This window comes from Telopea speciosissima, chromosome 8 (genome assembly GCF_018873765.1).
Source record: "Telopea speciosissima isolate NSW1024214 ecotype Mountain lineage chromosome 8, Tspe_v1, whole genome shotgun sequence".
Lineage (NCBI taxonomy): Eukaryota > Viridiplantae > Streptophyta > Magnoliopsida > Proteales > Proteaceae > Telopea > Telopea speciosissima.
In genome coordinates, this window is record NC_057923.1 from 62,187,503 (window position 1) to 62,207,992 (window position 20,490).

Here is a 20,490-nt window from a genome sequence, read left to right on the forward strand (position 1 = left end):
CTTTAAATTACATACAATATGTAGATGTCGACATTTAGGACCACAAACAACTCTAGAAGATGTCTATATACATTCCAAAAGACAAAAATACCCCTCGACCAGAATTGACTGAGTACGAAAGGGTGATGGAGACCATGGTTTCGAGGATTCTATGAGAATTAATAGATTCAGTTGACCTTGATTGATTCTTGCAACTTATGTGGAATTTGATATGAATGTTTTTGTTTATCTTTATTTATTGGCAAAAGGTTTTGTGCACGGCCAGTCCTCCCCCCCCCCCCCCCCCGCCCTCCTTTCGCATGAGGCCTTCAAAATGACAATCTTATATTACACATCATAACATGTTCTCTCTATCATTCGGTCGTGCATGAAAACTTTCTCCTTAATTTTTTATCACTTTTTTTTCTTTCATTCTTTTAGTTGGTGAAATATTAAAAAATTCAATAGAACTTACCTTACTAAGGTCTACAATTTCTTCAATCCTAATCTCATATTTGTGGATCTTTTTGTTGATTCTTTCCAGGATTCTGGCAATTCTAGGCCAGTTCTAATTTGATTCGAATCGAAGACTAATCTCATGTTTGATTTCATACTTTTATTCCTTAATGGAAGTCAAGTGGATCAATTGTTTGTTATATCAAAGGATTACTTAATGGGTACATGTTGCAACCAAAGTGGTGATTTAAGAAAGTTATAACCATCTTTTTGACCGCCTTTGTCTTATTTTTCAAATGTTCTTTAAATAAAAGGTAAAAATAGGCTTTCAAATAAAAGAGTGTTCCTTTTTCTACCCAATTACAAATAAAAATAAAAATAAAAATGAAAGAGTATATGAATGACACCTCCATAAGTGTATTTAAACTTTCACACATTTTAATTACCCTTATGTAAAGTTTTTTAAGTTAAGAATATTTAAGAGTTTCTAAAAATAATATGAAAGTGACATATCATTATGTCATTATAAAGATGTGTCATTATCAAGCACATATTTCGAATACACGTGTGAAATGACGATATTTACACTCATTAGAAAAGGTCATGTGAAATACTAAACAGGGCAAAAATATAAGGCTATAAAATATTTGACACTTTGAAGGGTGTGAATTAGAAAATACCTTTAAATAATTTGAACACTACTTATCAATTTATCATTTTCGAAGATGAATTCATTGTAACAAAGATGAAGGATATTGAGATGGATGTGTGGAAAAACTAAGAAAAAATAAAGTAAATAATGATGATTACAATAAGATTTTTTCTTAATTAATTCCTTATAAAAATTGAAAACCTAAAAGGAAGCCTTGGTCATCTCCATAGTTTATGCACATCAAAGAATGGCAAACAATCAAATGCTTGAATGTTTTATCCAAATAACTTGTCAAATACATCCAACATATTCATGCCTAGGCCACCAGATAGGTTGTGATCGCGGTTTCAAAGATCGGAAGCTGATCGACCAAATCGATCGATTCAGATTGGAATTGGGTAAGACCGATCCTGATTCCTCCCATTCCGGGAGGGTCAATTCACACTCCATTTCTAGGGTTCAGGCCAGAATCAGTCATCCTCAACTGATTCAGAATGGAATCGGGTAGGAATCGACTGGACCCGATCCTAATCCTGATTCCAAGTTTAATAATATTTGTTGTGATACATTGAACTAAGTAATACCATCCCTTATACAAGATTAATATGGTTGCGGAATTTCCAATATAAAGAATCTGACCAACAACCAGGAGATGTCATATCAAGTATAGTGCTAATTGAATGATCACAAGTAACTCAACAGTAAACTTACTGAAGAAAATGCTTAAGTGGGTTATCTGCATCAGTCCAACCTCAGTGGGAGTACATATACAATAGCACCATTACATTTGTGCCAGAGTCTGGCATTTGTGGTAAAGATTTGGCTTATACAACCCTCACCTTCTCACTTTGAAGAACAGATATTAGAGATCTTAACTCTCAATGGTCGTACATGCAGCGCAAGAAGGTGTTGGAGATCCAGAGAAATCTCAAGTGCAGCTGATATGAAACTAACCTGCTAGACTCTGGATGCTAAAACTGTGAATTTGAAACTCTATCTTCTTTGTCAAACTACTCAAGAGTTACAAAACATGAAAATTTTGGTCATACATTGATATTCACTAACCTGGGGTGATTCCAGCTAACTAGCTAAGTTCCACCATGACCACTTCCAGGTCCCCCAAGTGTTAAAACCACCCCTTGAAGATCACTATTAAGTTTTGAAGCTTTGCCCATAGATGGTGTAACCCTTACTGGAGATGGTTGAGTTTGTCTGATGTAATGACCAGATTCTGGCTTAGCAAATGTCATTTGCTGATTTCGGACAAAAGCTGGACCTGTGAAATTTGAATTCAGATATGGTTGTGAGACAGTGAGTGGACTAGTTAGAGATGATGGATTCTGGGGATGGATCGATCCCCTTGAAGCTATCCCAGGTCCCTGCAATGAAAGTGTTGAGCAAGTTAGAAAAACACAGAAGAAGTTTAGGCTTCTCCAAGAAACTAAGATAAGGTTTGGTGTAAAAGCCTACAGGTGTGAATAAGACCCCTCTAAGGATCATCCCATTGACATTCACAGTCATTAGGTATCCCGAATCAAAAGCTCCATCAACTTTCCCTCGGATCTCAGCACCAATCTGCGAAGGAAAATTGAGAAATAAGCGTGATTGATAAAACACAATCAGAATTCAACTACTGAAGGTGGTGCACTTGGAAATGTTGAATTGCAAAAGAAACCGGGATGCTTACCAAGGTATGCATTGTCTCCAAGGGCTTCTGTTCTGCTGCTTGACATTGCACTCCTTCCCTGCCACTGTGGACCAAGTGAAGAAACTGTCCGGGAGCTTCTGGTTTTGGTTGTCTTGGATGTTCTCCTCCCATGAAATGAATCCCTTGGGGACTTCTTCTCACATAATTTCTCTGATCCACTTGGTTATTTGCAATATTATTACACTGGCAACTGCTTGCATTTTGACTTCGCTGCTTATATAATCCAAAGGAAGGTGGGGCCAGTACAGAGTCAGGAGCAGAGATTGAGAGTTTTTGAACTGGGTTTTGCTCTTGATCAGATTGGGATGGTGATGACTGCTGGGAGAGTGAAAGAGAATGCTCTTCTTGTTCTGATTCACTCTCCCTGGCCTTTGAATCCCCAGTTCTCCTCCTCTTTGGATGCACATTGTCTGAAGAAAGAAATAAAGAAATAAAGAAATTTATGGCAGAAAATTTTTTTGTATTATTTTTCTAAGTCTACATGTAGATATAACAAAACCAAACAACCAATAGATCACTCTATGACCAACCTAAACTAGATAGAAGAGAGTTCTTTGGTTCAGATTCTGCTTCCAGAGGACCCTGGTTTAGTTCCCCCTTATCCACAACAATCATGTTTTTCTGCAAGAAAGTAAATAATAATAAGTTTTGATTTATTTCATTAAGTGAACTAATCTTCAACAGATGTTTGAATAGCACCTCCATGTTTCTGAATTTCTTACCCACTTATTCTCAGTTCCCCTTGGAAACCTCTTCTTTTCTTGGTTCCACTGATTACCGAATATCTTGCACAATGAAATGTTGTAACGACCATAGGGATGCTCACCTCCAAGCTGCAATATGAGTAACTCGTTGAGAGGACGCTCATCCTCTCCACACCTGCAAATTACAACCAGAAATAAACAGAACGTTTATGAATCAAGCCCTTCAAGAGAGGAAAACACTCGGGAAGCTGGAGGATATAACCTACATTCCCTCTCGGTAGATGAAATGCAGTTTATGGTCCTACCAAGGAAACCGCATTCGTCAAAACCACCGAAATCAGATGACATGGACAACTATTGCATTTTTACTTTGAACAGTGAAGTAAACAAAAAAGCACTAGAAAAAAACTCTGGTGGTAATTTGTCCAAGGGGATGAAGCTTCTGACCTAAAAGGTATATTTGGAGAACCCATCAGATAGCCACATGTTACGCAAGCACAGACATGGGGAGAATAGTTTGCTCATCCTCATCTATGATACATTTCCCAGTAAGAAGTGATGCTGCACCTTTAATGCAACACCACAAAATCACAGAAATCTGATAGAAATGAGAACCCAACTTACCCTCCATAGATGGCAATGTCCGAGTTCGTAACCACTGCAGTATGGGAGAACCTTCCCTGGGGTTTCTGGCCCCCTACATCAAGCTGACTCCATGAACAAGTACTAACATCAAAGACCCAAACATCGTTATAGTAATGCTTATCTCCAACACCACCAATGACATAAACCTGCAAATCATAGAGGAGATTGCTAGGCATTATCCCATATATCAGAGTTTCAGTTCATAACTCCTAGTTAATATTTGTTTGAGATGAAACTTGCCTTGGTCCCGAAATTTACAGATGCATGACCTGCCCTAACTCCTGGTGAAGATCCTTGAACTACCAACTGTAACAAATTGAATATTTGTAAGCTACAGGAGAAGGGGCCATACATTCTACAAGGAACTAATTCCAAACATATGAGTCCAATGTAATACATTGGTAATATTGATCTTCTCTGCAAGGACGGTTGACATTTTAACTTGAAACTAAGAGAGCAAAGGGGTATGGGCTTACCTTTGACCAAGCCAGTGTATCCATATTGAGAACATCAACATCACCATGATACCGATCACCACAGTCCCCACCATAAACAAGAAGCTTGTTGTTAATTCCAACCGCAGTATGACTGTCCCTTGGGGATGGAAGATCACCATTCACCTCTGGACAAGTCCAACTCATGACATTGAGATCTAGAATATGCAAGTCATTCAGGTAATTTCCTTCACCTTCTCCGCTGCCCCCAAATATCACTAGTTTATCATCACTGATGATCGTTGTAGTATGACTTTCACGGGGGGAAGGTGGAACCCCTTCACATTTGGGTCTGGTCCACTCTTTTGTCCTGAGATCCAATATATGAAGGTCGTTAACCTTCCTAGAACCATTTGTACCCCCGAACACTATCATCCTGTGCCCCACAAGAACTGCACTGTGGCTGTCTCTTGTGCCAGGCTGTTGGCCTGTGGTGACAAGGGTGTTCCAAACCATGGTTCCAAGGTCAAGCATAAGTACATCACTGAAATGCAATCCACCGCAACATCCCTGACATAGGAAATGGAAAACGCTAATTTAATTTTTACCATGGGAATAGGGACTCTGCTTAATTCTAGAAAGGGAGATCAAAAGTACCCTAAGGTGGCACCTAAGAAGGTCTCACACACCAAATTTGGTCAAATTAAGTGAGAGTGGCCATCCTGTCCATAGACATTAATTTAAGCTATTTACTTTGTAACGAATCTCTTCTGATACCACTCTCCCCAACATCAAAAGAACAAAAATATTAAATGGTTACAGCCATAGGTCAGGGAGAAGTAATGTTCCCATTCTTTTTTACTCTAAGCCACATTTTTTAGATGATACCATATAAATTCTAGGGTTTTAATAAAGAAGCTTAGATGTTACTATTTTCAAAGGAGTTCAAAGAAATAGGAATCTCTCTCACTGTGTGTGTGTGTATGTGTGGGTGTGTTGAAGAAAAAGTTCCTGAAAAGAATTGGAAATTCACACATTTTAGGATCCCTGGCAAAGGAAAAAGGCAACAGAAGGACTAATAAAACCTTAGAATTCTACAAGGGAGACCAGTAAGTGCAATCGTCCTGTTATTTTTCTTCTTCTTTTTTTTTTTTTGGGGGGGGGGGGGGGAGGGGGTGGGGTTTGTGGGGGGAGGAGACCAAAGTGAAAGGAGTTGAACTATTCATATCACCACCAAAAAAACAAAAAAAAAAACAGAGAACAATGATAATAATAACTGGCACCAGGCAAAAACTATCAAAAGGAAGCAGCACAACAGGATGGAGAGTTTAAAAAGAAAACAAAAAATTAAAAAGGCAAACAACTAAAATTTTGATCAAGTGCAACAATCCTCTGAAACCTATTAAATCTTGCAAGGAAATAAAAGCTTTTGAAGAGGTCCTGATAGATAAAAACCCTGAAGACAGTGGTAAATTAGCAACTCTGCTTCTTTACCCAAAAAGCCTCTATTACACTTGAACAGGGGAAAAGCTGGGAAAGGCGGGGTTGCCTTGCTTCTATTTAACATCAAAGACAAACAATATATCTAAGAAATAAAAATCTACGTAAACTGAAGATGGCAAAGGCAAAAAAAAGGAAAGGAAGAAGAGAGAAAACATAGAAATATAATTAGAGATGAACCGAAAAAAAAAGAATTAACACAACAAGAGGAAACTTGTATCGCCATCACAAACTACAAATCGACTTTTTTGTTATTTTAAGAGTAAAGACATACTCTCCAAGGGTCTTATTCAAGAACACTGGTGAACCAAAAAATAAAAAGAAAACAGAAATGGACTAAACCTAGTAAAAATTTTATTCCACTAATCAAGACATAATCCATCTTGCAAACTACAATAGCATAAGAAGTTAGCGAAACAAAGAGAAACCCAGAGGCCAAAAAAAAAATTTACCATGTTCCAAATGAATTCAAAGCTTCCTAAGCAAATCGAAAGGAAAAGGAAGGAGAGAAAATTCATGTTCAACGGTTTCTCGATAAATATACATACCCCAAAAACATAAATGACACCGTTAGAATAACAAGCTGAGTGCCCCCATCTTTCTGAAGGATTGAAGCCCAAAACCTTTGGATACAACCACATTGCCTTCTTCACAACTTCACCTCCAAAGGAACCCATCAACCTTCTCTGCAACTACAACTTTTTAATTGAATTCCTACACCCTATTTGATGAGGAAAAGCCAGTAACAGAGAGAGAAGGAAGAGATGGTCAAAAGAACATGAACAAGCCAAGTGAGATATCAGAAATCAGTGTCTACAGACACGAAAAGATGGGCGCTATCAAGTCGAAACTACTGTGTCAACCAACCAAAACAGAAGGTGGTATTGATAGATATATAAATTTATGAGTATTCATAATTAAAAACTTATTTGTACATGGATAGAAGGATTTTCATTTTTTTTGGTAGAGGATAGAAAGAATTGAAGAGCATTAAGAAGTGATGTAAAATCATGGGAGTTTGACTGTTGAGACTGTGACTCAGAGACCCAAATTGAGGGAGAGGTTGGGACTTGGGACTTGGGACTTGGGACTTGGGACTTAGGGGAGGAGAAGAGAGAGAGAGAGTGGGGGTGTGTGTGTGCATGGGAATATGTGTAGGGACTAACATCTCATTTTCTTTCTAACAAATTTTCTTTATTTTACTGTCTACTCTGTGTTTTGTTTCTTTGCCTTTTTCTTTCTCACTTGTCCAACTGAAAATGATGGAAGGGTGAGTGCATTCCTATTGTGGGAAATGATGGGAGGGCCATGGCCTTAAAGGGTTTGAGGTTTGGTGGCTAGGGTTTTCAAGAAAGAGGAGGAGGAAGAGGAGGAGAGAGAGAGATTTTTGTTTTTGATAATAAAAAATTAAAAAAGCATAATTAATTTTTACATATATTGAGGATTGATGGATGTGAAATTGTTCTTTCTCCTCTCTCTCTCTCTCTCTCTCTCTATATCATCTTATAACTTTCAATGTGGGTTATTGATGTGGATCTAGAAATGTCCCTTCTCAAAGAGAGTCCTGGGAAAGCGTGGAACGTGTGGGGTTTTGTGTTATGAGAAAATTTTTAAGTTTTTGGGAAATGGGTTTAGCGTTGTTTTTCTCAAAAAATGTTGGGATTTTCCCTGCAATGGGAAAAGGGCCTAATCTCAAAATTTCCCACTCCCCTCTTCTCAACCTTTTTGGGTTTTCCACCACCACCCAGGCCCCCACAGTTTACAGTACTCTTTCTTTTATTATTATTAGTCTTTCTTGTTCCATGAGACTGTGAGAGAACTATGACTCTCTCATGTAAAACACCAAAAGAGTAACTCATTTTGTTTTAAGGTTTGCACCACTTTTGTGTGGAACTGTAGAAGTGGGGAATGACTTTTGGCAGAGAATTCTATCCATCCAACTATATATTTTTGGTTTCCTGGGGTTTTTTTTACCAGTCGTATTCTTGTCATACATAAGAATGGACAAATGTCGTTTACTTCTTTCACTGAGATGAGGAATTACCCTTTCTTTACTTGGTACTCAACTGCTGTCTTTACCGTTGGTCACAACTCACAAGTCACAACTGATATCTACTGTTGGTTAGACTGTTAGTGCTTTTGCTCCTTCCCTGTACAAACCTTTGCAGGCTTTATCTTACTGGCCAGGACTATTAATTTATTGGGAGAAAGTTCTCTGTCTGGGAGTGTGGTCTATGCCAGCACTCGCATGAGTCTCTCTCTTTTCTCTCCATATGAAAAACCACATTTACCCCTTTGTTTTGAGGAAGAGAGCGATAGACACATGGGAGTGCTAGCGTAGGCCACACTCTCGGACAAAGAACTACTTCCCTTATTGGCTTCACTGGTCACTCTCTCATGTTTGAGATTAAGGAAGAAAGGATTTGGTGCTCATATATAGATTCTGTAATATGTACTCAAACTACTCAATGAGACAGTGATCACACAGATAAGATTTCCATTAGCATTATTACTGTGCTGGTGGCTGGTGGTAGATTGTTAGAGAAAGAAGTGAGAGAGAGAGAGAGAGAGAGACCATGGATCCGATCCAGTCAAACCTTGTTGTGTTAGTCTAATCTCGGGATCGGTCTTGAACGATATCTATCCAATCCAGCCAATATCGACTGATCCGATCCAAGATTCAGAACCATGACGAGGACACTCCTTGGGAGTGGATTCCCTATGGGTGGTGTTCAACTTTCGAGGAGTGTCCTTGTACAAGGACCAAGACTAAAATTCTCTGTAGTGCGGGCATTTGGCGGTGCACTGAAATGCGGCCTTGAGAGCTCAACACTTGAAAAAAGCTTCATCCAACGGTGCAAGCTCAATGCAAGGCAGTTTTTTTTCTTCTTTTCTTTCTTCTCGAGTTCGACACCGTTGGATGTCGCATCTTCCATGTATCAAGCTCTCAAGCCTGCACTGCAGTACACCGCAAGATTAAGGCACTACAAAAGAATTTTTTTACCAAGGACTTGAGCCACACTCCATTTGGATAGTTTGTAACACTCTCTCTCTCTCTCTCTCTCTCTCTCTCTCTCTCTCTCTCACACACACACACACACACACATGGTTTTAGTAATAGTATTCAATCTGAATCGGCAAGGGTTGATTCATATATTGGTAAGGACTGATATCGATTCCTAGTCGATTCTATATTAATGGATCTAAGATGAACAAAGAGTAAAATTATAAAAACAAAATTGAAATTTAATTAAATCAAGGAAAAATCCATCTCTGGATTGATCAGTCAAAACTGATACCATATCTAGTACCGAGTACTAAATCCTTGCTCTAACATAATCAGATTGCTTTACCAGTATGATAAATTGGTCAACAGTTACATAATTCTAACGTTTTTAATCCCAAGTTAATGGCATAGGTGCATTTGTTAATTTTTTTAAAAAAATAGAGAGCATGAATAATTATTCAAAATTGACGGATATTTTTATAATTATGTGATAATATGTAAAATTCCCTATTTATTTTGGGAGAGAGTTCTTGAAGAAGCGATATAGGAAACGCATCAATAAGATACATCAAATTGCTAATGTATACATATAGATACAAATCTGCTAGCCTACCCTGCTCCCGCAGATCGAATAACCATTTCTCTTTATTTTTTTATTAATTTACATATTACAATGAAAAAAAAAAATTTTCTTTTCTTTCCATCAATTTCTTGCCAATCAAACACATATTGAGAAGAGTTAATGACTAAGAAGATACATAGAATACGGCGGTAGTGCATGTGATTGACATTGTAACTTTGAAAGACATCTATCTATCAATCCATCTATCTATCTATCTATAAATATCAATCAGATTACCAAAACCCATAAATAAATAAATAACTCTTTCTCTCTCTCTAACCCCCCCCCCCACCATGACTGGTGACTCCTGCGCTGTTGCTGCGGTGTCTCAATTTCTCTCGATTGAAGAGACCAAAGATTTGACACTTGACGGCCACCACCATCTCCTCCTCCTTTTTCCTTTGGCCTTTTTTTCTTTCTTTCATTTCGAAATTGAAATATTTATTTTTTGATTTCTAAGTTACTTTTAAGGTACATCTATCTCATCTTCATCTGTTTCTCTGCCATCTGGAATCTTATTTTTACATCTAACCTTGATATGATGAGTAGTGATTACATCACCTAACTCTCCATCATCCTATCAAATCAATCAAAAAAAAAAAAAAAAAGACTTTAGGAAAACAAAAGGTACCCGGTGAATCACACAAGGGTATGCTTGTAAATTAACTCAAGTCACTCACCCACTAGGTATATAATATAATAGGGCCTTAGCAAATAAGGGTAAAGGTTTCTAACGCTATATTTGGATGCCAATAAGAGAAAAAACATAATCTAAGATGTTCACTCTTAAAGGGTGTTAAATGGTTCGGTTCGATTGGAATAATCGGGTTAGTATGTATAATTAATTCAATAATATATTGAGATGTTTAAAATTGAAATGAATTATTTAGTAAATGATTTTATTTTTTAAAATCAAAATGAAACAAAATCGTAAACAATTTATCAATCCTAATTTAAATGGCTCGATTCGATTTCAATATATGGTTCGAGTTTGAGTTGACTCCCTTACTTGGGAAGCCTTACCTAATCAGTTAAACAACACTTAAAATGTGACATAAGGTCCAAATTATGAATTGTTAGGGTCCAGTATCCCTTACTCATATGTTAAGTTTCAACCAAATTAAGATTTAGGAAGTAATAGAAAATAAACTTCAAAAATTTAATAGTGGTCAAAGTATTATATGAATTCATGGAGATACAAAAGAATGCATGTATAGAGGTACATGAGAGAGCTTTTAATTGACTTGAATGTTCAAATTTGATGCACAACTAATCTCCTTACAATGTCCTCTCTATCAAATAAATGAAATTACATATTATTTTTCCTTGTGGCACAAAATGGTGGACCATTTAGGAAGCCTCTTTAAAACAAGACTGTAAAAGTAATTTACCCAACTAGTGATCATCATGGTTTGAGGTATTGGTATCGTATCGCCTGATACGTACCAATTTTGCAAGTGACTGATCCCAATAACGTACTAATACCGTATTAGTGACACTATAAGGACTAGGGGTAAAATGGCTAGAAAATCTATTTTTAAAAGGAAATTCAGGGACAAATTTATCCGATATGACCAATCAATGCCGATATCATATCGGTTTCCAAGTTGACCGATACCCATTCCGATACCGTGCACTAAAACCATGGTGATCATAGTTCAAAGAAATTTTTATATGAAAGATAGATGCAAGTTATTTTAAATTTACCATGTAATTTATTTATTTATTTATTTCTGATGTGTGTGTGTGCGCGAATAAATATGTCCTTGAAATTTTATCATAAGAAAATGTAAGTGTTGTTAATTGTAAAACACGGACCCAGTTTGACTGTGCTGGCGGCCTGGCGCATAGCATATCGATGAGCAGCCAAAGTCATTGTTCACCACAGGGGTAACTCCATGTTGATGAGGCCAATGCTTTTTTGTGGTTGCCTGCAAAATAGTGTTGGTTTGACTAGCCACACATCCAAGCACCAGGACCCAAATGTGGATCAATGAAGTGGGATAAAGAAGTGGGTGCTCCCCCCCCCTTCATTATATCACAACTTTCTCTTTAAATTTTAGGTCATTTTGCAACACTTTGACAACTGTTTGATAAATATGTGCAAGCCCATGCATGGTTAACTCCATTAAAGAAAAGAGTCTCAATGCATATGACAATGGTTTGGGACATGCCTTATACCATAAAACTATAACATAGACCAACATTGATGGATCCATGTGAAATAAGGCTCCACAATAAGCTGCAAACAATTGAAGGAAGTGAGTTAAATTGAGTTCAAAGCAAACAAAGTTATAAAAATGGTTAGGGTTTAGGGTTTCTTTTATCCATTCTTAAACATGTTCCAAGATTAAAATGCATTTGGAAACCCCAAGAACATTGTTTGGTATATATTCTCGTGCTAGAATCTTGGAATGTTCTACAGAATGAATTTCGTTTGGAACATGATAAAAACAAAGCCCATTTCTGCGTTCTAGTTCTTCACAGCCTTCACGTCGTTGCTGTACAGACTCTCCAACCAAGTGAGCAGATCTGTGCTATTGTATTCTTCATCAATCATGCCGGTTATACCAAACTGTTCTCAGATTCCTTTAGTACATGTGGAGTCTAGCCCTGCACGGTTCATCCCCTTGTGGTTTGTAGGTGAAGCATTTCACTAGATCTGTATTTTCTGTATTTCCCTCACATTCCAACCTAGAGTAGAATTAGTAGACAGATTTGGGGTCTCCGTGTTCTATTTGCACTAGAAGCTAGAACACAACATAACATGGGCTGAGCTCCCAACATCCTTTCAATGGAAGGGGTGTGTGTGTCATACTTTGTTTGTTAAACCCACATTATTCGCCTGATTCTTGCTCCTGACGTAGTAGGCACTAGGCAGTGCGGGACGAGGCTTTTGACGACGATGCAGCAGCTGGTGTCCAGAATAAAGGTGGTCATAGATGGAACCAGAGGACTGTTATTGATCAGACTAATATGACCAACTCTTGCACATGAGGTGTTCATCGAAATGCCTGGACAATCTAAAATCAAGAATGCATTTTAGTCAACCATATATCCAAACAATGTTCTCATTCCCAATTAAGAATACATACCAAACATAACCTTACATTTTCTGCTTTGGGAGTGGGAATATCATGGGCCGCAGGATTCTTTTTTTTTTTTTTTTGGTAGAGTAGGCCTTAGGATTCTGGCATACAGTCAATGGGTTATGAATACATGGCAAACTTGGGTAAATATTTGTTACGGCCTCGTGATATGTAGAATGAAGCTGTGGGTTGAGATGTATACTTCTGAAAGTGAAAAAAAAAAAAATAGGAACATCCTAGTGTTGACTGCTGACCACAGTGAAATGGCAAATGCAGTGTAGTTACATAAAGAATCAAAATTGGGGATCAAAGGAGAAAAGCTTTCTCTGTTCATCTGTTGGATTCAATAGCCATCGGCAAAACAGCCATGCTGCCCCCACCACCGATGACAGTGAGAGCATTGCTAGAAAACCAAAATGTGAAACATCATTTGCAATTATAGCCACTCCCAACATTACAAACTCTGCCAGGCTTGCCACTGAAATCTCCGTCGTTCCAATCAGATTTGCCTTGGAAGTTGGGATTCCAGTCTGAAGAATTTGGGCCCCAATAACATCATATGACATGTGGCCCAATCTTGATAATACCTGCAGAAAGGCAAAATACTAGATGATTATGATTGAAAATCAAATCTACTCATGGCTCTAGAAGAGAATGATGAGAGACTCATGTAATGGTAATTACTTGACAATTCATTTTCTTAAGCATGACATCTGAAACTTCAGGTGAATTCATTATTTATCAGAATTGCCATGAAGTGAACTGAATAGAAGAGATACCCAGACTCGAGTGACAGACATTAGATCTAGTCTTCATTTCAAATTGGATATTTAAACTCGATTTAAATACAAGCATACAAGAAAAAAATGAGGTAAAGAAAAATTAATAGCAGATTCTGTATTTACAGCTTTATCAGGCTTGTAACCAATGTAGAAGTATCCTAGTTATTGGAAACCTCATAAAAATTATCAAGTTTGTCCTCCCCCTCAGAATTTAAGTGCTACCAGGAGTCCAGACTCTAGAAAACCATTCAGTCAGTGGATCAGAATCTTTCAGAAAGGAAAATCAACACGATTGGGAAGTTGACCCACCTTTCTTTTTCCAAAACCAGTCAACAGGATTCTGGCCAACCCCTGTGCTGATCTAGCCTAAAAAAACTTTCAGTTTGACTCCCCCAGGTCCATAAATGGTATAGTCTTTCTATAATGTTCAGTTAAAGACAACATGTTTCCAAGTTACACATGATAAATTCCTACATCATACAACTCTGTCCCAAATATCAAATTTCCCACTAGAATGTAAAAGGTTAAATGAGAGGCTTACAATCAAACATAGGAAGAAAAGTAATGGCATTTTTTGGGAAAGAGAACCACTCCAGTATACAGCAACAGCCAGAGTGAGCAGTGAAGCCTGGAATATCAACCCAGCTGCTCCAGCCTAACACAATGAAGCCATATCAGGGAAATAATTGCAAATAAAAAAAGGGACTAAAAAAATGAAAATAGTTATGTTTTATAGAAAGCAAGGAACCTTCAGAATGCCTAGCCGCTTGACCAGATTTGCTGAAATAAATGTTGCAGCAACGCCCATGAAAGCACATAATCCACTAAACCCACCAATAATTGATGGATTTAAACCTGATAACACTCCACCATAGATTCAGGAATCAGATCATGAATCTCTCATAGAAACCAGAAGAAACAAGAAAGGAGTCGCAAAAACATCATATAGGATTTTCAAAGCAGATAACATGGTGAGTAGAAAAACCATATTTTCCTGGATCCGACATACACATGTGCATCAAATACCATAAGTGAAGTTCTACTCTGGACTCTGGAGAAGTCCGTAGAACAAAGTCACATTTAACTCTGACCAAGAAACTATTCATGAAACCCATTGAATGGTGATCCCAACACTGTATGATGAATGGTATGGGCAAGACTTAGGGTGGACAAGTATTCCAGTCTCTCGGCCTTTACACAAGGATTCCGCATAACCAAGGTCTCTGATTTGGATGTAAATTGCATTGAAGCTAGCCAGCAAAATTGCAAAGATCAAAAGTCAACAAAGTACCATGCTGTGTTAAGAACGCCGTCATTAATCCTCCAGGAGTAAGGACAACATTGAAATAGAGGAGCACATAAGCCATACTTGCAGGAAGAACGGGCTGCTGCTTGTACTCTGTCCACCCCTTCTTAATTGCATCCATACCAATCTCCACTAATTACAGAAAAGATCGATATCAGAAATAGTACGACCCAATTAACTGGCTCCAAGTTAAATCAGGTAAGCAAAGTGACAAATTCCACCTATATTCCCCATATCAGACAGTGGTTCCCCAGTGAAAGATTTCCCACAAACTTGAGGGCATTTATAACGATCAAGGACACCAGTAGAGAGCTTGTTGGTTAGCCACATGAGAAGGAGCTGCAAGGTGGAATATAAATAAAGCAAGATTGGAAAAAATATTACCATAAAAAGCAATATAAATTTATATTCCAACCAAAAGATGCAGAACGGATAAATTTGAAAACAAATTACCACAACAGGCAGTGCACATATCATTAGGCCAGCAGAAAGCTTCAAGCAGGTAACTGTGTCATACTTAGAAAGAAGCAAACCAAACAGTGATGCACCAACTATCTGTGGCCATTGAGGGAGCAAAAATAAAATCAAAATTGTATCATTAGGCGAAGTTTACACAAGGAGATCCAACATTGATATTCTAAATCTATTTCATCGCATAGTTGAATAACAAAAATAAAACAATATTTTGGATACTAGAAAAAATATTTATCATCAGATACTAGAGGAAATCCTACTGAAATTTTAAATAATCATAGAAAGCACTGAGCACCTCACAGAGAAGATCAATTCGACTGATAATAGCATTTGCTTGAGCAAGTGCAATAGGTCTATTTGTACCTGCTAACTGTATTCCACACAAAAGTTTATATTAGGAAGGAAATAAACAACACAGATAAAGACCATTGCTACATAAGGTAATAACACAGCATGAAATTGCCTTACCAGCACAACCCAATCACGCTCCATGGCAACACCCAGGGCCAAGCCAGAAAGCCTCTCAACAGATCCAGCTAACACTAGCAAGACAAACCAAGGTTGTAGAAGCACAGATGAAGCTGAGGAGGGAGGAATACTATGAGCTTGAATTATCATTGCTACAGATACCAACTGAGCAGCTGCCTGACAGGAATGGAGATATCAGATATCAAATGATTCAACTAGGATTCCCATGGTAAGGATAAATTATATAAAATCAAAAAGTTACCTGGATGGAACTCAAAAAGTTATATGTAGGTACTCTAGGAAATTGATCCATAAGATTTCCAACCAAAGGACCCCCAACAAATATTGCAAGCTGTTTACCACGGAGCTTGTTAGGATTTTGACTTCTTTTTACTGCTAATGATACATAATAGTCTTTATATATTTCTACTATATGTGAGCTTAGCAGCATTATTTCATACCTTTGTGAAAAAACCCACAACAGCCACAGGTAGAAGGCTTGGATGAAGCAATGCAACTGCAGCAGGCCAAGCAAAATTCCAGAGCTGCTCCACCAAATTACCCGCTAAGCAACTGGCATATAATGCTGGGGAAAGAAAAACCATCCGGGTCAGTTTTGTGCTCTAACTAAGCACAATATAACCAAACTATTGTAGAGTGTCAAGCAGGCAGAAACATGACCATCATCTTAATGGAACAATGAATATTGAATAGCTAACCATAATCGGACACAAGGAACAATATGAGCAATCCCAGAGCAAGGGAGAAACAGCTATTTATTACCCAATAATGACTACTCTGGATAAGTGGGCTCCACAAAGGCATAAGAAATGCTCTACATTTTTTGGCAATCTAATATTACAAAAACCAATGGTAATGGGAAAAAAGAAAGCAGCCAACCTCTTGCTTGGACGTATAAATAACGGCATGATAATCAAATATGGTAGGAGGAGCAATTTTGTCAAGGATAAGGACTATGACCAAGGTACTAAAACTCGGGTCTCGGTACCAACTCGACTCTTGGAAAAACCGAGACAAGTCAAGATCTCGCCGAGTTGGTGCATTTTTTTTTTTTCAACTCGAAGCCTCAACTTTGGGTCAACCCAAGATCTCGCCGAGATATGTCGAGTTTTGTCCAATTAGGTAAAGTATTTAAGTGGTAGGTGGGTTAAAATAATGGGTCGAAACCGACATCTAACCGAGATCCGAGATCTCGCCGAGATATTGCACTTTTGAGACTCGTAGGCAGTCTCGTCTCGGCTTTTCCAAAAACCGAGAAACTCGGCGAGTTCTCGAACTATGACTATGACTCGATTATGACTAGTGTGCTAAGATAAGGATTATTACTCAGCCTTATCTAGCTTCCCTTATTCGTAACCGTTGCAATCCTGAATCGTCTCTATAAATAAGAAAGGCCTCTTTCATTCTAGACAAGCCAAATCATTCTCTGAATCTTCTCTTCTCAACTTCGTTTTAGAACCCAATACTTATGATTTTTTTTCATCGTCGCAACCGAGGCTTCGGTCTCCCTCACTTGGCCAAGCATGGTTGATTGAATATGTTCTAAAGCATGTTGCGCCACGTTGACCATCACTGACCACCGCCAACCTCCACCATGCTGACCGCCTGTGCTTTGCCAAACCACATGGCCCCTAAGCCATCCGCCTAGGTCCCAGCGACCCCGCCTGGCCCTAGCAGACCCTGCATGGCCCTTGCCTGTGCTTTGTGCCCTCCGCCTAGGCCTTGTGTCCTCTACCAAGGCCCCCTGCAACTATGACTGGCCCCAGTGACTCTGCCAAGGCCCCACCTGGCCTCCTGCGACCTCCGCCTATACCCCAACGACCTGCATGGCTCCAGGCCCAAACACCTCCGCCTGCGACCTTGCGATCCTTGCTAACTCTTGCTAGCCCAGCCAAGGCCCCTACCTGGCCCTTGCACTCTTAGCTGAGGCCCCAGCCTGTCTGCCTAGCCCCTACCAACCCCGCCACAACTCCCTACCAATTCCATCTGGCCTTCCCAGTCACTGCCAACCTCTGCTTGGCTCTTTTGTGTGCTTATAGTAGATATACTTGGACCCTATTTGTTGGATTGTATGGGCCAGAATACCGTGGGCGTATTCTAGACATTTTCTTCTTTTTATTATGTGGACAGCCATGTTGGCTATGTTAGGGACAATTATGTCCTTGTATTTTTTTACTCTTTATTATAAATATATTGCTTGAGGTCTGCCTTAGACTATCCAAGCATTCAGCTCTATTTCTGATCCTATTAACATTGTATTAGAGCAGGTGTTTTGAATTAGGGCTCCACCTTCCTCTTTCTCGATTTCTTTTTTCCCTTCCCTTTCATTCTCGATTCTGCTTTCCTCCCTTTTCTGTCTTCTTCTCCTTGTTCATCATTCTCCCACTAGGGCAGCATTGATGAGGTGATCTACAGATCTAGTTGCTGCCCTCCATTACCTCATTCCCTGCTCAAGACTGCAATCAGTATAACTCATAACCCAATTCAACATGACAGGCATTTCATCAAGGAGAAGCTTGATCAAGGCTCAATCTGTATCCCTTTTGTCAAATCCGAGAATCAGTTAGCTTATGCGTTTACAAAGGGTTTAAGTTGTAAATTGTTTCATCCTATTGCAGTAAGTTGGGCATGAAAGATATCTATGCACCAACTTGAGGGGAAGTGTTAAGGATAAGGATTGTGACTAGATTATGACTAGTGTGCTAGGATAAGGATTATAACTCAGCTTTATCTAGCCTTCCTTATTTGTTACCGTTGTAATCTTGAATCCTCTCTATAAATAAAGGCTTTTGTCATTCTAAACAAGCCAAATCATTCTCTGAATCTTCTTTTCTCAACTAGTTTTCTACTAAAGATCCAACTAGCAAGAATTTATTGCTATTTGCTAAAATACACAAAGGCTTAAGGGAGCATTAGACAAGCTTAGTAATCGTCTTAACTCAAAAGAGGGGTTCAAAAATGATATCGAGCTCCACTTCTAATCAAAACGGCCGTAGACTTCAAATCATTGAATCAAGTTGATCTTTTTCCGAGCTGCTTAAAACATGGAAACTTGGATTCTGAAATTGATCATGCTGAAGAGGGTACAGCTTGTTACCATATAATCCTGCTGGGTGAGCTGGAGTGGCAGCTAAAGCATTCTGCTCCTCCTCTGATAAAACCTAGAAGAAGAACACAAACACAACAGCTCATGCAGTAACTAAAAGAGAAAATTTGACAAACGATAAAAACAGAAATTGGTTGATCATGAAGGAGCATACTGGCAACGTTGTCAATAGTTCATTCATATAGGTCTCTTCAGCCAGTAAATTCAATGATTCAGTCTCAATAATCTCTGATTTGAGACGAACAACAGGGACTGAGCACCCAGATGAGACAGATGAAAATTCATCCTGCCCCTCTTCCTCTGTAGCAACGTGGTTGAAATGTAAATCAGCATTTGTAATGGAACACCTTGAAGTAAAACAGTCCAGCCTGGAGCAAAAGAGTATTGCTGTCAACTATACTAATTTACAAAAATGGATCTAGAATATATGGAAAGCCACATAAATATGGCGGGGATTATGACCCTAAGACTGCTATATTTCAGCCCCCAGCATATTCGGACACATCAACTACATAGCCGGATTTGTTTGCCAGCATGAAACTCCCAGCCAACACCTTTGTATAAGAATTTGGAGTCCCCTGTGAACTCCTCTCATGTTAACTCCAGGAGTACTGATACAGCCAGGTTGTTTTCAGTATTTATAGAAGCAAGATTCCACTATGCCTTTGAAGAACTTTGGGGTCCATAAAACAGAAATCTCGGTCTGAAAATATGAAAACAGCTCTGACAATATGAGCACCATACTACCATAAATATAAGCCGTTCTAGCGCAAATGAGCACGATTTGCTTTGCGAGATAACCCGGGATTTTCACATCGAGTACGTGTGGGCTAACAAATTTCAGTTAGAGTGAACTTAAAATTCTAGCTTCTCGCAATTGATTCACCAAAAAGATTGGTCCACATAAATCATCACTAGAACAGCTATGCACGAGATAAATTGCTATTCAATCAAATAAAGCGAACGACAAAATGCGAGAAGAAAGAGCACAGGAACACACACCTGGTGAAAGAAGCCGCAGAACGATTCAACCATCGGCTAGTGGAGGGGCGACGGCGAATTCGAGGACGAGGTAAGGGAGAAGGAGAATGGCGAAGAAAAATGGCGATGGGAGACGAAGATGGTGAGTGAGAAAAGATAACCAACCCCATGGATGCTTCAAGTACCTAGGCTTGAAGGTCCAATTGCGTTCTTCTTTCCAACTCATGCAGACTTGCAGGAGGAAATAGGCAAGAAGGCTGTAGAACAGTTGACCAAAATTAGGGAATTGAGGATTCTGAGATTCAATGGGGGGGGGGGTTGGAGAAATGGAAGTTAGGGTTTATCAGTCATGGATTCTGAGACTGATACTTCGATGACGCTTATGCGAATTCGGTGGGTTGTGTTCTCTCCTTATCCGATAATATTTAGAGCTTTTTAAGAACTCTTCTCTCTCTTCTCTCCCTCGCAGGTTCCGGGCCGCCTCAGTTAAACACTACCGAGCCGTTTTTTGACTCCCGTGAGTTTTTGGCCGTTGGAAGTTGAAACTTAGAGGGGC

General features: G+C 38.9%; 2 protein-coding genes across 3 annotated transcripts; both read right to left on the reverse strand.

Annotated features, from left to right (window-relative positions):
* Positions 1-1,745: 1,745 nt before the first annotated feature.
* On the reverse strand, positions 1,746-6,990 carry LOC122671296 (acyl-CoA-binding domain-containing protein 4-like). The gene is made up of 9 exons (XM_043868425.1): positions 6,627-6,990; positions 4,621-5,148; positions 4,385-4,450; positions 4,124-4,290; positions 3,518-3,674; positions 3,326-3,416; positions 2,775-3,205; positions 2,558-2,662; positions 1,746-2,466 (listed from the first exon to the last, which is right to left on the reverse strand). Exons 1-9 carry the CDS (start codon positions 6,753-6,755, stop codon positions 2,176-2,178), a joined length of 1,965 nt encoding a protein of 654 aa, XP_043724360.1. The 5' UTR covers positions 6,756-6,990; the 3' UTR covers positions 1,746-2,175.
* A 6,094-nt stretch (positions 6,991-13,084) lies between these two features.
* LOC122671216 (solute carrier family 40 member 3, chloroplastic) lies at positions 13,085-20,255 on the reverse strand. Of its 2 annotated transcripts, none has more exons than XM_043868328.1 (13): positions 19,956-20,255; positions 19,108-19,321; positions 18,945-19,008; positions 16,288-16,412; positions 16,089-16,178; positions 15,827-16,003; positions 15,654-15,728; positions 15,338-15,439; positions 15,106-15,223; positions 14,870-15,007; positions 14,327-14,433; positions 14,120-14,233; positions 13,085-13,383 (listed from the first exon to the last, which is right to left on the reverse strand). In XM_043868328.1, the coding sequence occupies exons 1-13, from the start codon at positions 20,102-20,104 to the stop codon at positions 13,090-13,092; spliced, it is 1,767 nt and encodes a 588-aa protein (XP_043724263.1). In that variant the 5' UTR covers positions 20,105-20,255; the 3' UTR covers positions 13,085-13,089. The 2 variants fall into 2 exon arrangements, with proteins under 2 accessions (XP_043724263.1, XP_043724262.1); XM_043868327.1 differs by having other exon boundaries at positions 14,870-15,016.
* Between the last annotated feature and the right edge of the window lie 235 nt (positions 20,256-20,490).